The following is a 14,488-nucleotide window of genomic DNA, read 5'->3' as shown; positions in this document are numbered from 1 at the left end:
CAACTGGACCATTTTCAAAAGTACATTCAAAGAAATTTCCAGCAAGTATACCCCCAAAACTGCGAAGAAGCGTGTCACCAACAAACCACCATGGCGGTCTACTCAAGTTAGCAAAGCCATTAAAGAAAAGCACAATATATATTCCAAATATAATTAAGTCAACTTGTCTAGATGCTGATTATGCTGCATATGTTATTAAAAGGAATCAGATTAAAAACATGATAACCTCTGCAAAGGCACAGCATGATAAAATCTTAATACAAAACCTTACTTCTAATCCCAAAGCTTTATAGCTATGGATATGTTAAAAACAGAAATAAAGTCAAAACGTCCATCAGTCAGCTTGAAAAGCCAGATGGGTCTTTAACTAATGATGACAATGAAGTAGTCGAAGAGCTTAACAATTTTTTCAGTCTGTATTTACTAAAGAAGATCCTTCATCTGTTCCTGAATTTCCAACTAAAGTCAATTCCTCACTGAAGGAGATTTGTATTACTGAAGAGGAAGTACATGATCACTTGTCTAGTTTGAATCCTATTAAGGCTCCAGGACCTGATGGCTTGCACCCGCATCTACTGAAGAACTGTGCTTCATTCCTCACAAGACCTTTATTTTTGTTGTACTCTCAGTCTTTGAGCATAGGAAAGATTCCAGGTGAGTGGAAACTAGCTAATGTTACTCCTGTCTTTAAGAAAGGGTCAAAAACCAAAGCCAATAATTACAGACCAATAAGTCTGATATCACCACTAATTAAAATATTGGAATCAATGATTAGGGCTAGAATAATGCAATACCTAACAGATAATGCTATAGTTACTCACTACCAGGTTTTGTCCCTTAAAAATCCTGTTTTACAAATTTACTCGAAACACTTGAAGCTTGGACAGATGCAGTGGACTCTGGTTATGATGTTGATGTAATCTACTTGGATTATAGCAAAGCTTTTGACTCGGTACCCCATTTTAGGCTCATTGAAAAGTTGAAGGAATATGGAATAGGTGGGAGTCTATTGTTATGGTTGAAGAGTTTCCTATTTGGCAGATTCCAGAGGGTAGTACTCAATGGAAGTGTGTCTCAATGGACTGGAGTAACTAGTGGAGTTCCTCAAGGATCAGTACTGGGTCCACTGCTTTTTGTGTTATATATAAATTAGGGCTCAAACGAGTATTCTATTATTCGAATATTCGGAGAATATTCGAATATTCGAATACCATTTCTGGTATTCGAATATTCGTTTCAACGGAAATATATAATATCAGTGATAGAATACATGGAAATTCTTTATCCTACATAAGCATATCTAGCTATGACATAAGTGATCGAATCATGTTGATTCTGTATTGTATTAAAGAGACATCTTGTACAACCGCAGGGTTATTGATATTTCATCCATATCAATGCTGAAAAAGAATATTCGAATATTCGGTAGTTGTGAATAAAGAATATTCGAATAGTAAAAACCACTATTTGTTTGAGCCCTAATATAAATGATATTGCCGAAGCTATCCAGTCTGAATTAGGTCTTTTTGCAGATGACACAAAGATATTTTCAATAATTAAAAGCATATGGGATGTGACAAAACTCCAAAGAGACTTGATCAACATGCAAGAATGGAATGGAATCTGGTTACTGAATCTTAACTTAGAAAAGTGCAAAATGATGATGCATGTAGCTAAAAGCACAGGAGCAAATTATACAATGGAAACTTTGGGGTCTACTGTAGAGTTGACAAAGACAGATTTTGAGAAAGATCTAGGCGTATGGGTAACATCTTCTCTTAAACCTTCCTTGCACTGTGATAAAGCTGCAGCTGCTGCAACCAGAATCCTGGGAATGCTTAAAAGAACATTTACAAAATTCTCTAAAGAATTGTTTATCTTCCTGTATAAAACTTATGTTAGACCACAGCTAGAATATTGTGTCCAGCTTTGGTGTCCATATCTAGCTCAGGACATTGACACTCTAGAAAATGTACAAAGGTGGGCCACTAAACTTGTAAATGAATTAGTCAAACTGCCTTATGAGTCAAGGTTAAGAAAATTCGGACTCTATTCTCTTTACTGTCGACGACAACGAGGGGATCTAATCGAAGTTTACAAGCTTTTACACGGTTATTATGATGTCAACTGGTCAAGGTTCTTTACTCTAAGCTCTGTGTATCATACAAGAGGACACCACTTGAAACTTTTCAAAAAACCATCACGTCTACTTTTAAGGTCGAATTTTTTCACCCAGAGAGTTCAGCACCAACAATCTCTACTTTCAAAGCAAGTCTTGATAATTATTGGAGTGACATAGGATATGGATATGAAAAAAGGCCTAGTGCCTAAACTTTATTTTTGTAATCCTGTTTGTATATCCATCCATTAATAATAATATCTGCCAGCATAGCCTAACTGATGCGGCTTTCACTAGCTATATTCTTCAGTGCAGCCAAAAATTCAAGGATGAAAAGAAGTGTTATAATATTGAGATACTCAAATAAAACATTCAGTTGAAACATTAAACAAGATACTACATAGTACCACAATTTAGGATGCAATTTATCCAAACCTGCAAGTCCTGCAATTAGACATGTAGCTATAGCTAGCTATCTTCACAAATTTATACATGTATTACAAAGGCCTTCATTTATTGATATCTACTTGTACAGTACAAAATGACAGCCACTGAGGAACGATACCATATTCATGTATGCATGCACCACTGAAATTCAACCTCAAAGCATCCAACCTTCAAAATTTCTTGTGTGGCATATAGCTATGCCCTAAAATTGTGATTTGCACACTAAGGTGCTTATAACAATTCTTAGATACTTTCTGAATGTTAACCACCTCATATGACTTTGCCCCAAACTTAGAGTGCTGTTTTCCACCCCTACTGAGCAAACAGAAGAGGATATAGAAGGTGATGGTAATAGTGATAATAAAAGAGAAATTCCAAGTAGCCATGAAGAATCATGACTAGCTATAAAGACTTGAATCTAATAAAGATTGATTCAGTAGTAATGGCTAACTACATAACTGTTGGCATGTTAACAGAAATTTTTTTTCAATGGCTCCTTGTTGCCTTAGGCATGCTCCAGGCTCATGCAGCCTTGGATCCCCATTCTATTAATAATATAATAATTATTTTATGGCAAAAACTTACTGATGATGTCATGGTCTAAAAGTAAATATTCTCTGCTGATGATGCTCCATGCATCTCGAACTGCCATGTAAATATAGCTGCTCAATTGACAAAGAATAAGCTATCGTGTCTACCCTCCAAAATGTTATTAGCTACGTCAACAGAATTTCTCAACATTGACTATCAAATACTATCTGGATTAATTTCACATCATCCAACAATATCATTTACACCTTGTCTGTGTTTATTGTCTTTGTAGTATCTCTATGTATGTTTGTTGTACTTTATGTTGTTGTATGTATGTATGCCCCTCTGGCAGGGAAGAGCGGCTTGTCCGACTGTTTAGAGGTAGTGAACAATCAATCAATCAATCAAACTTAATTATGTTCTAAATGGTTAGCATTGGTGCTGAGCTACATACTACTAAAGTTTTGTAGTTGCTTAAAAATTCCAGCACAATTGATTCCCAACTATAGATCATGTCAGCAAAAGTTTTGCTACAACCCTAGCCAGGGGGGTTTCCAGGGGTTTCAGGAAATCCCTTTGGATTTTACACACTACTTAAAACAGTGAATTATGCTTTTTATGAAAAATTGATGTACTCTAATAAAGCAGTCAGGTAATATAAACTACTCTAATATAATAGTCACTTAGCTGTAGTGGAATTTCAAAATTCCTGCATACGCCCCTACTAGCTATAGCTTGTTAAGAAAAGGAATGGTAGCTAGAGTTCCAGGGCCAGATCTAAAGGATTTGGTAAAGGCTGGGTGGCCCATTTTCCCAGGAAAAATTAATAATTAAGCTGCTTGAGATCAAATTCGACAACTTTGACTACAAGTTGAACATTGCAAGTTGCATTGTCATCATGTAGCATGCAGTATGTTTCCACACTATTAATTTACTCTGAACCAAATCTGTTGCAAAAGACAAGTGAGCTACATATAGCTAGCTGATAATCATAAATATAGGCAATGGTTATGTAAAGAATAAGTCACATTTGTTACATGGATATTACTTTGGTATCTATATATAGACAATTATTGTCCCACTCAGTTTGGATGGATTCAATAACTCTGTCTAGAATAAGATCTAGAGTTATAACCATAATTAAAGAGTTAAATCATTGTACTTACACTCTCAGTTACTCTTGAATGTTTTATTTGAGTATTATGGTAGCTATATGACTGCTCTATTAGGGTATCTCAGTCTTCAAAATGGGGAACTAAGTCCATTCAGGTTTTGTAAGGTGCTCCAGTTCTTCTGCCTTGTGCTGTTATTATTTAAACAATATACTTATGTTCAAGGTGTCTATGAAACATGTGCAATAGGAACATGGGTTACCTTATGACAGTGCATATAGCCTGGCAGTGTCACAGGACAAATCCACAAAAATGTTTCCAATTGTATAATTATTGTTCAGGATGTTGTATTTATGGCTAGCAGCGTATGCACAACAATAAGAAATTAAACTCTATATAATCACTTCATAGTAAAAGAAAGATATCTATAATTTCACTAATTTCATATGCTGGAGGAAGGTGGTCTGGGCTACACAAGCCACAAGCTGTATGCAGCAAGTGACCGTGTAGTGGATTTCATGTAGTCACAAGTATGTTATATGGGTTGATTTCTTTTTACAACTTTTATAGCTATAATACAACTGATTCAATAGCTATAGCATGTACTATAGAAACTAAAAAGCATAAAACTTTGCAAAATTTCAAGCCCACATGTACAGTGCTGGACTAGTTGTTTATAAAGAGTATATATATATATGCAAAGAGGTTAATTTATCAAATTAGTCTATACAGCAGACTATAATTTAAGCCACTAAAATACATATGAAATTACAGAGAATTATCCATTATTAGTGGACACAGGTACATCATGCTACAATTCTGTTTACAAAATTAAAGTAAGATATATAAGATTATGGTTTCTATTTTCAGACGCTGCACAAAGGGCTTCACATCAGATCAGAGCTACATGAAAATGCTTACAAGATACATCATTATACAACGCATGTACCCTTTACAATGCATGCATGTAGTCAGCTAGCTAAATTTTGTTGATTTTTCCGTTTGACAACAGGCCAACAGGGTCTAAGTCAGAAACTATTAATGCATAACTGACTTTTTGAAGTACATTTAATACAATGGATAAATCAAGTGTTGTCTATATATGGAAATGTTAAAAGAGCTGACTTTAATTTGGGGGGAAATTGTTCTTCATTATATATAAAGATGATATTGGACTAATAAAAATTCCACTGATTCTACCACTCCACTATTCCACCACACCAGTAGTCCATTCCACTGTCGTATTATACCTATAAAGCGTGCTAACATGACACCTTAATTGTACATGCACACATAATAATATGTTGACAGTAGTCCAAGTGAGTGTTAATATATATATATATATGCTATTGCTAGTGTTCTAACTTCTTTGTAGCATACTAACAGTAAACCTCTGTACTCTTCTATGTATAAGCAGCTGATTACTGGGTTCTCAGTGTTCTGGTATTATGTTGACCACAACCACATCCAGCTGTTCTGAACATTGTTGATGACAAACAACTGACACCTGTATTTTTATAATTACTTCCATAACTGTAGCTTTGAAATTCGTAAGTACAGCAGTACAGTTCACAACTCCACTGTACTTTAAGTACACCTTTTCATTTGATGCCGCCCATGCAAAGTTAAAGTTCTATATAACAAGGATATTTATAAACTTAATTATTATATTTATTTGCCGAAAACAACAAGCACTAAAGAAACACATGTGTATGCATTCAAGTGTGAAATGAGACATGGCTAATGGCTATATGCACTACACTCAAGTTAACACTCAACGCAGCCACATAATTTAAGTCAAGTAAACAGGTTGTCACTCAGAATCATTCACACAGCTGCTATCCTGTATGTGCACAAAATTTACAGATCATTTACAGATCATTTACAAGCACATGGCTATATACATACCTGTTCATGGCATCATCATCATCACTGTCACTGTGGTCATCATTATTATCACCCTGTCTATTAATAGGTAAATAATCTTTTCTGTATTGTCTTATGCACCAATACTTTAAAACATAAATAATGTAGACCATCAGTGCACCAAATGAAATTAGTAGAAAGTAAACATGGAAGATACCAAAGAACCAAAGGGAATAGAACAATTCTGGGAAAGCATGTATCCCCATGTATGGATCTCCACAATCAAACGAATGCAACATAAAAAAATAACCATGCACAATATTCCAATGCAGCTTCCTGGAATCAATACATGTTTGAACTTGGTGTCAAATGCCAAATAGTTAATAAGAAGTAGTAAAAGAAAACTCCAAAACACCATGGTGGTACCATCATCCCATCCTTCTCCAATAATGCTACTTATAGTCAAAAGAACTAGTGTTAACAATACGACAGCATCCAATGTATTTAAACTTCTCTTCTTATAAGGGTGAAGCCAAAGATGAATAACTAACATTAAAATACACACAATCAACATGACGGTATTAGAGGTATTTTGAGTAGGTGAACAATCATCAAAATGTTCAGGAGCCATATTCCATGTAGCAGACAAAATGTTTGAAAAGAAAATAGTTCCATAAATCACTTGTCGACATATCAAATAATAAGCAGCAAACCAGCGATACTCTTCTTTGTAACATCCTTGTAGTTGGTCTATTACTGGCTTGATGCTTATTAACCTGAGGTTAAAATAACGAAACAAATAACGTTGTGTTAGTATAACAAGAGGTAGACCAATTCCAATAATCAGTTCACACAATATTGCTATGATACCATACAATATGTGACCATCATGAAAGTATTGCTTAGATGGAGACAAGTAAGAGTGCCATTTCCATACTGTATGTTTAAGTGTGAAAACCGGTAAAGGTTTCAGTATTTGCACTGAAGTGTAGCAAACAGAGCTATATGAAAGTAATAATAATAGACAAATGGATTTGCTATTAATGTATCTGCCAATAAATCGAGCCACTATAGCAAATCGTCTAGCTGATATAAACATTATAATCACCAGACTTGTAACAATCAGTGGATGACTATACCCTAAGAAGACATGATCTATGGTTTCAGCTCCACGTAAACATACCCTTAAATATCTGAGAAATGGTACTCTTAAATATCCAATATTTGAGAGGAATGGAAGTACCGATAAACTCAGGTGTTCACAGAAAGAATCCTCTAAATCATCATTGTCACCATTTTGAAAAATAGTAGTTTTTCTATTACTATAAATGGCCTGGTTTACTATCGGTTCCAACACACTATAATAGAAAATAACACCATAAATATATCCAGCAGTAATATTGAATTGAAAGTGTAACAAGACAAATATGAAAGATATTACCAGACACCAATACAAGAATGATACTGACAAGAGCACCAGCAAATTAAGTACCACTGATTCTGTCAGACATTGCTTTAAAGGAACACAATCTGTTGTATCATACTGGATAGAATATTTACATTCTCCACATGCTAAACCTGTCCAGTGTCGCAGACACTGATAGTCACTATCTGGATACTGTGTATATTAGTGTAGTTGGATCACGAAGATGAAAAGTACTATTACAGTGGCCATATGGACATGACACCACATAATGTTGAAAACCATTAGCAAACCAGTAACCTAAAGTTGCAATAAGACCACCCAATTCAGTGTCTGAAATGCATTTCAATCCTAATTTAGATAGTTGGAATGCATAATCTTTTTCATATGATAGTTCACAATCTAGTGGGAAGCAATTGCCATTCCATAATAAGTGCATAATGTCAGCACTACAGTTTCCACACCATTGAATAGTTGCAGCAACACCATCTATTGATACTTAGATGCCACCTGTTGCTGTAAATAACAACGATACTGAATTATCATAAACATCAAAATCAAGTTGAATCATAACATCATTGCTGGTTAATGTAGTATTATGATGAGTGCTATCAATAAAATAGCACGTCATTGCTGGTTAATGTAGTATTGTAATGAGTGCTATCAATAAAATAGCAGTAATATGTATTATCATTATCAGATGTAAAAGTAATACAACCATTAACTGGACCTATCAGACTGCCAAAATAATCAATAATAATAACATCAAAGTGTAACTGACTTAGCCAAAATTCCAAGTAATTATCAAAATTAAGATAGTCACTGATTAGTGTCATTAACAATTAGTACAGCATCACTTACATTCACTACACACATTAAGGATGAAAACAGTGCACTCTTCAGTGATGTAGATGGGGTACTATATGGATCACATGATATGTTGAAGTGTGCACAGTTATAGTCCTTCAAATTAGCAGTATTATTTTGACAGTAGCTTGAGTTTGGTAATAGTCTGTAGTAATGCAACAGAATGGATTCCTGGGAGTCTAAACCATATAAATCAACATATGCAGCTCCCCCATTTGACATCGCAATGTTATAAATAAATGATAACACTGTTTCTTTACTCTGGATATTTGAGTCTCCAGTTACATAAATAGCACCTCCATTCTCAGCAATATTGTGGTCAAATTGAACTGATGCTTCTGACATAGACAAGCATGAGTTCTCTAAATAAATTGCTTCTCCATAATGCGCTTCACCTCCATTGAACACCACTGCACCTGTTAGAGTTATTTTGCTATCAATAGCTCTAATAGCTGCACCATCTGAGCCAGCTAGTACATTGTTGGTAAATACAACATTTCCTAAAAGTGTTATGTTGCACTGTCTTATGTGTATGGCTGAGTCAGTATTGTCTGAAAATTGAGAATACATGATCACCATTGATGGCAATGGTGTTTTAAATCCCTGATGGTTTATACTGTACCCTGAATTGTTACTGAAATTACAGCCATTAATGATAACTTTCTCTAAAACGTTAGAGAACAGTAAAGCATCACTGTGTATAGTACCATGAAAGGCTGAGCTATGAACAAGAACACAAAGTGCTTCAACAAAGACACTATCACTGTTTTGGGAAAACACAGACCTTTCAATAAGCACTGAGCTATTAATAGTTGATGAAGTGTAGTGCATTGTAGATGCAAATGAAACTTTAGCCGAGTACTGGAAATGTCAGTTGACAGTGTTAGCATATGTGGAGTTGTGAATTTGAATTTCTTTGCACTTGTCCCATGTGATGCTTTGCAGTGTAACATCGTCAAAATAATTCCCCACTAAACCACCTTGATGATCACACCTAATGGTGGGGTTATTTTGGTCTGTGATGGTAATATTAGAAACATTTTTGCTCACTGCAATCTTGTGCGATGATATATCAGACATTATCCTAAACTCGGTGTTATTTCTAGCATTGTCCAGTGCTACAGCAAGAGAGCAAGGACAGTTCCCATGAACGCAACACTCTAATATTTCAAAGCTAAGTCGATTAATGGTAATCACATTTTGAGCCCTCACTGACCCTTTCATTGAACAGGACACAAGTAATATCAGCCATATCAAGGTATGCATCACTTTGAGCAACATCCTATACATGAGTAATAAGAATGTACATATTACATGTACAAAGGCAAGATTCTTATGACTACCAGAGTATAACAGGTATGTACAGTATAACAATGATTCAATAATGAACAATGGAATCTTACAGTAATACCAAATACAATATTAATTTTGTCAAAGAGAAACACAATGGAGTGGTGTGGGAACAACCAAGTGTTAGCTATTCATTACTTTTCATACAGTGGTTATAAACTTACACAAATGAGTGGAAGGGATGTTGTTATGGATTGTAGATTTCAAAATTGAGAACCAGTTTAAAAGACCAGACACAAGGATTTTGGAAAAAAAAATCAAATTGCACATTAGAAGTTTCAAGATAAATGCATGGTCTTGAAAAATACAACTAGTGAGAAAATTGTTACAATGCTTACATACAAGGTGTGTTAAAACTTCCAATGCTTGCGTAACTATTACACATAGATGGCTAGCCTGTGTGTGATGCTTGCCCATATTGCACCAAGTATTTTTGGCTTACGTTATCACCCCAACCATTTTATAGATTTACAAGCAGTCAACTTACAGATTCATGGTTTACATTACTGACTCTTCCTATGTCTTACAGCTTTTAATAGCTATCTGTATTCCTGTCTGTGATTCCAACTTTTTCCAGGTAGCTACTTAAAAATTACATGGGTGAATCATGTACGTGCTATACTGTAAAGCACAAAGTTTAAAAAGGAAAATATTTTGATAGATTTTACATTTCACTTGCATTCCATCAAAATTTTCCCTCTTAAAATATAATATCAATTGTCAAGTTGTTGATAGCCTGATTTTCCTACATCAAATTAGCTAAGACACACAGTAGTGTGTCGTGCGGCCAAGAAAGCTGCACCACACTGTGAGTATATTGACAGGAAGAAAAAAAAACAGTATTTTCACACATGCATAGCTTCATGGCCCCTTCTCCAAAGCACATCATTTTTGCATTATATGTAGCTGTCCGCCAGGTAGGGTAGGGTATAACACACAGCAAATTTGATTAAACTCACAACAGCCCGGCATTTGCAAGATATGGGCGTTCAAAGTTGCATTTTAATTTCTTTGCCTTTTCTTCTTATGCGGTACAGGGGCTTTGATTTCTTTTCACACACTTTGCAAAAATTGCTATAAAATGCAAACATGTAATTCAATTGTCTCAATCTTTGGCACAAATGAAGAGCATGTAACGGTTAATTCATGTACCAAGTTTGCATCAATCTGAGGAATATCTAAGCATTTATTCTCGTAAAAAAAATCTAACTTCTGTCACAGGTACAGGGTAGCTAAACCGAGTATAGGAATAACTTGAAAATTGGTGTGTAGATAGGCTGATTATTGTAGCAGTGCCATTTGATAGTTTGAATAGCAATAGAGTTACAGTGACAAAGTTACAAAGCAAAAACCAAACAAGTGTAAAATCGTGGGATCAAGATAGTCTAACAGAGCAGTCACCACGGGGTAAAAAGGTATACAAAAAATGTCGAAAAAACTTACCAGATTTCGAACCAGGGACCTCCATACCTAATACCTGCATCCTTATCCACTGAATCACTGCTACCTTGGCTGATCACCTCACTTAATTTCTGCTTTATAAATGAAATTTCTAATTGAAGTTCAAACATTTTTTAATTTCCAAAGAAATACTAGATTGTTCTAGAACATTCTATGTATGTTCTATTAGAAGTCCTCAAAAAATGTGTACTCTATTAGAGTATTACAATAATATTATCAAATATTGAATCATGCATGGAATACATTTATAAGTCTGTCTTCAATAATCATCATTGTATCTGCATAGAAAAGAAGAAATGTCAAACCTCAAAGTCAGCCACAGGCTGGTTTTGGGGCTTAAAAAGAAGTGAAATCCACACAAAAACAGCCAAGCTATGAAAAAATGGTGCTGCCTTAAAATGCCTGGGTGAAAAAAGTTGTGAAAAAGGTGGTATTAATATGCTAAAAATTTTTAATAATGGCTGTGTGCATTGTTAAAAATTTATTAGCATTAACAACATTGCAGCCATTTCTTGGCCGCCACGTTTGATTTCACAACTTTTTTCAGCCAGGCTCTTTAAGGATTAGTCATAGTAATAAAAGGCACTTCTAGATCTAGCTGCACGACTTCGACCCAGAGCTTCGACCTCACCCGTCCACTTTTTCCGCCCGGTTAGCATCACATTAACGCGAGCCTCCAGATTTACGAGGTCACGAGACAGAATAATGGCTCGAGCTATGTTCAACATGTTTCTCGACATATTTCGTAAAATGTGGAGTATGTGTACGTTTTTCGCAGTGCTACACATAGCAAGATGCTTCAGCTACTCTCCAAAAGCTAACCCCAAGGCGATCGCTCAGGTAACCCCCAACGCTAGATTCACCATCTTGACTTCGAGGCTGATTCGAATGGAGTGGGCACCTAAAGACAACACAGGGACTGTTGAGTTCAACGATGACGCCACCTTTGCTTTTGTGGATAGGTACACTGAAGACGATGCGGTGCCACAGTATAAGGTCACAAAAACGGGAGACAACGGAGTTTCCATAAAAACCGAATATGTCACGGTGCGTTCACCACTGTAATCTGGTAAATGTAAATATTGTGAGACTTTTGGAATAGTGTTCTATTAATTTATATAATGGTCTACCCGGGGCCGCCCAGAGAAATTAAGGGGCCTAGGGCAAAGACTTGAAGTGGGGTCCAAGGCAACTATGAAGAGTTAAAAGTGGGGCCCAGGGCAAGGAGGGTTCCACTCTGAATCACAATTTCAGCCTAGCTGTAAGTTGAAAACCAAAATAAGATGATTGCATGCTGACACTGACAATAGCTGCCCCCCCCACCAACTATATATCTCCTTATTCATAAGCTTGCTTGCTACACTGCTCCTCTGAAGAATACTGTGACTGCTCTATTAGAGTATATCGATCTTTTAAGTAGGTATTCAAGGGGCTGGGCCCCCTGGTGGCCCCTTTCAGGCTGGATCCCAGGACAGATGCCCCAGTTACTCCCCCCCCCCTGTAGGCTGCCCTGGGTTTACCCCGCATCAGCTTTTAGGTACAACACTTGCCTGTGTTGCTGGCAATAAAATCCTGGGATAATTCTCAGACATTGTGTTCTTTGTTCAGAGGATGACTGGGACTTTGGTTAGGTGATTTTTATAGTAGCTAGTGTATCGTTAACTTTGCAGATTAGCTGCAATTATGGTTATTGTACATGTGTTCTTAGTAATTCATGACGTAATTATTGTCACTAGCAACCTCACTAGAATTTTGAGAAGTATGACAATCTTTGGGGAAGGTATACAACTGGCATAAGTTTGATATAATCAAACTAATATAGAGCTGGTGTTTTAATAATATAGAAGTATCACCCTTAACTTTTTTATCGGCCCAGCATCTAGATATAGCTATTTTTCCTGTTTCACTTTAGGCCAGATGCTCGGCCAGATGTCAAAGATTGTCACTTAGGCTCCTAGTAAACACCTTGTGCAGGCTCTGCCTTTTGCATTCATCCCTCCAGTGCCCAACTGGTAATTAAAGTAATATTAGTGGGGACATCCACAAAAGCTTGAATTGGTCCATGCTGAATAGGCACGGAATTTTATGATGATGCTGTTTTCACCTACATAGCTAGCTATTAAATAATATACCATGCTCAGAATTTTGCATATACAGGTAAATTACAAACCAGATGACTCTGCTTTTACAGCAGATAATTTACAAGTGATGGTCCATTTTAATGGTAACACTACAGTGTGGTCTCCTCAGCCAACATTTAATCGTACCCTGGATGGAAACTTAATGGGAACTATACGGGTAAGTAAGCAATTTGTCATTATAATAAGTAAACTTGACTTCTTGTTTCTCATTATCCACACTCACTACTTTCCACCCTGGTACTTCAAAATTCATTATTGCTTTGATCACTGACATATGCATAATCTACTTTGCTTGGCCTTAATACATGACATGAACATGAAATTTTATCATATGGTATGGTACTACTGTATATAGTATAGGGATTGTGAAGGTTTAGACATTCCCAAGAATATCACTCCAAAACCAGCCTCACTTTGACAGCTTGGAAGTATTTGGTCGGCCTCCAGAGCAAGCCCCAAAAGTTAGTATGAAAGTTTTAAAAAGCAACTTATAACTATAAATTTTCCCCTGAATAATTAACTGTGTGCCTTCAACCAAGCATAACTCAGTCATTCCTTTCTCCACTATTGCACATAGTGTTAATTTGTGGGTAGCACATATTTTCTCCTTGTGCTGACTAAACGGAAATCATCAATAATTTTTGTAGTGACTGGATTATAGAAGAGGCACTTCTTGTATACTGTTATAGCACTATGCATATGAATAGTTACGTGGAGCATAACCGAAAATGAAATGTACTGGTCACTTCACTGCTACTATTGATTGTTGGGGTGCATGTTCAGTTGCAAAGTTATATCCTTTTATGCATGGATTAACCAATAACAATTATATTAGTAGAAAATAAACAAATAAAATAATGTAATGTAATAATGTAGTGTAGGCAACTTCCTACTAATTCCTAATCAACTTTTTTTTCTTGTACTTGTAATAGTGCATTGCTAACAACTTCTTGAGGTGCTCAGTGCTCTATTTATTACATGTTCTCATTGATATAGTATATTGAGCAACCTTCGTTGAAAAGAGTAAATCTCCTTATATTGACAGTGTTTGCATGCAACAATGTTTTTGTGGTGTCGTTTATTTTTCTGTTAGTTTTAGTCAAGTTCACACTTACGAGTAATCTTGAAGCCTGTTAGTTGATTGCCTTGACCCTCGAAAGTATATAATATA

The 14,488-nt window shown here is 35.9% G+C and overlaps 1 protein-coding gene across 1 annotated transcript in view; it reads left to right on the top strand.

The window, feature by feature from the left end:
* The first annotated feature begins 11,870 nt into the window (after window positions 1-11,870).
* LOC136260481 (oligosaccharide 4-alpha-D-glucosyltransferase-like) overlaps window positions 11,871-14,488 on the top strand; it is a 20,547-nt gene continuing 17,929 nt past the window's right edge. Inside the window, exons 1-2 of the mRNA XM_066054216.1 lie at window positions 11,871-12,223; window positions 13,334-13,474. Coding sequence (XP_065910288.1) covers window positions 11,882-12,223; window positions 13,334-13,474 — 483 coding nt within the window. The 5' untranslated portion in view covers window positions 11,871-11,881. The remainder of the gene's footprint in view (window positions 12,224-13,333; window positions 13,475-14,488) is intronic.

Source organism: Dysidea avara, chromosome 7 (genome assembly GCF_963678975.1).
Source record: "Dysidea avara chromosome 7, odDysAvar1.4, whole genome shotgun sequence".
Taxonomy (NCBI): domain Eukaryota; kingdom Metazoa; phylum Porifera; class Demospongiae; order Dictyoceratida; family Dysideidae; genus Dysidea; species Dysidea avara.
This window is presented reverse-complemented; position numbering and strand designations above follow the sequence as displayed.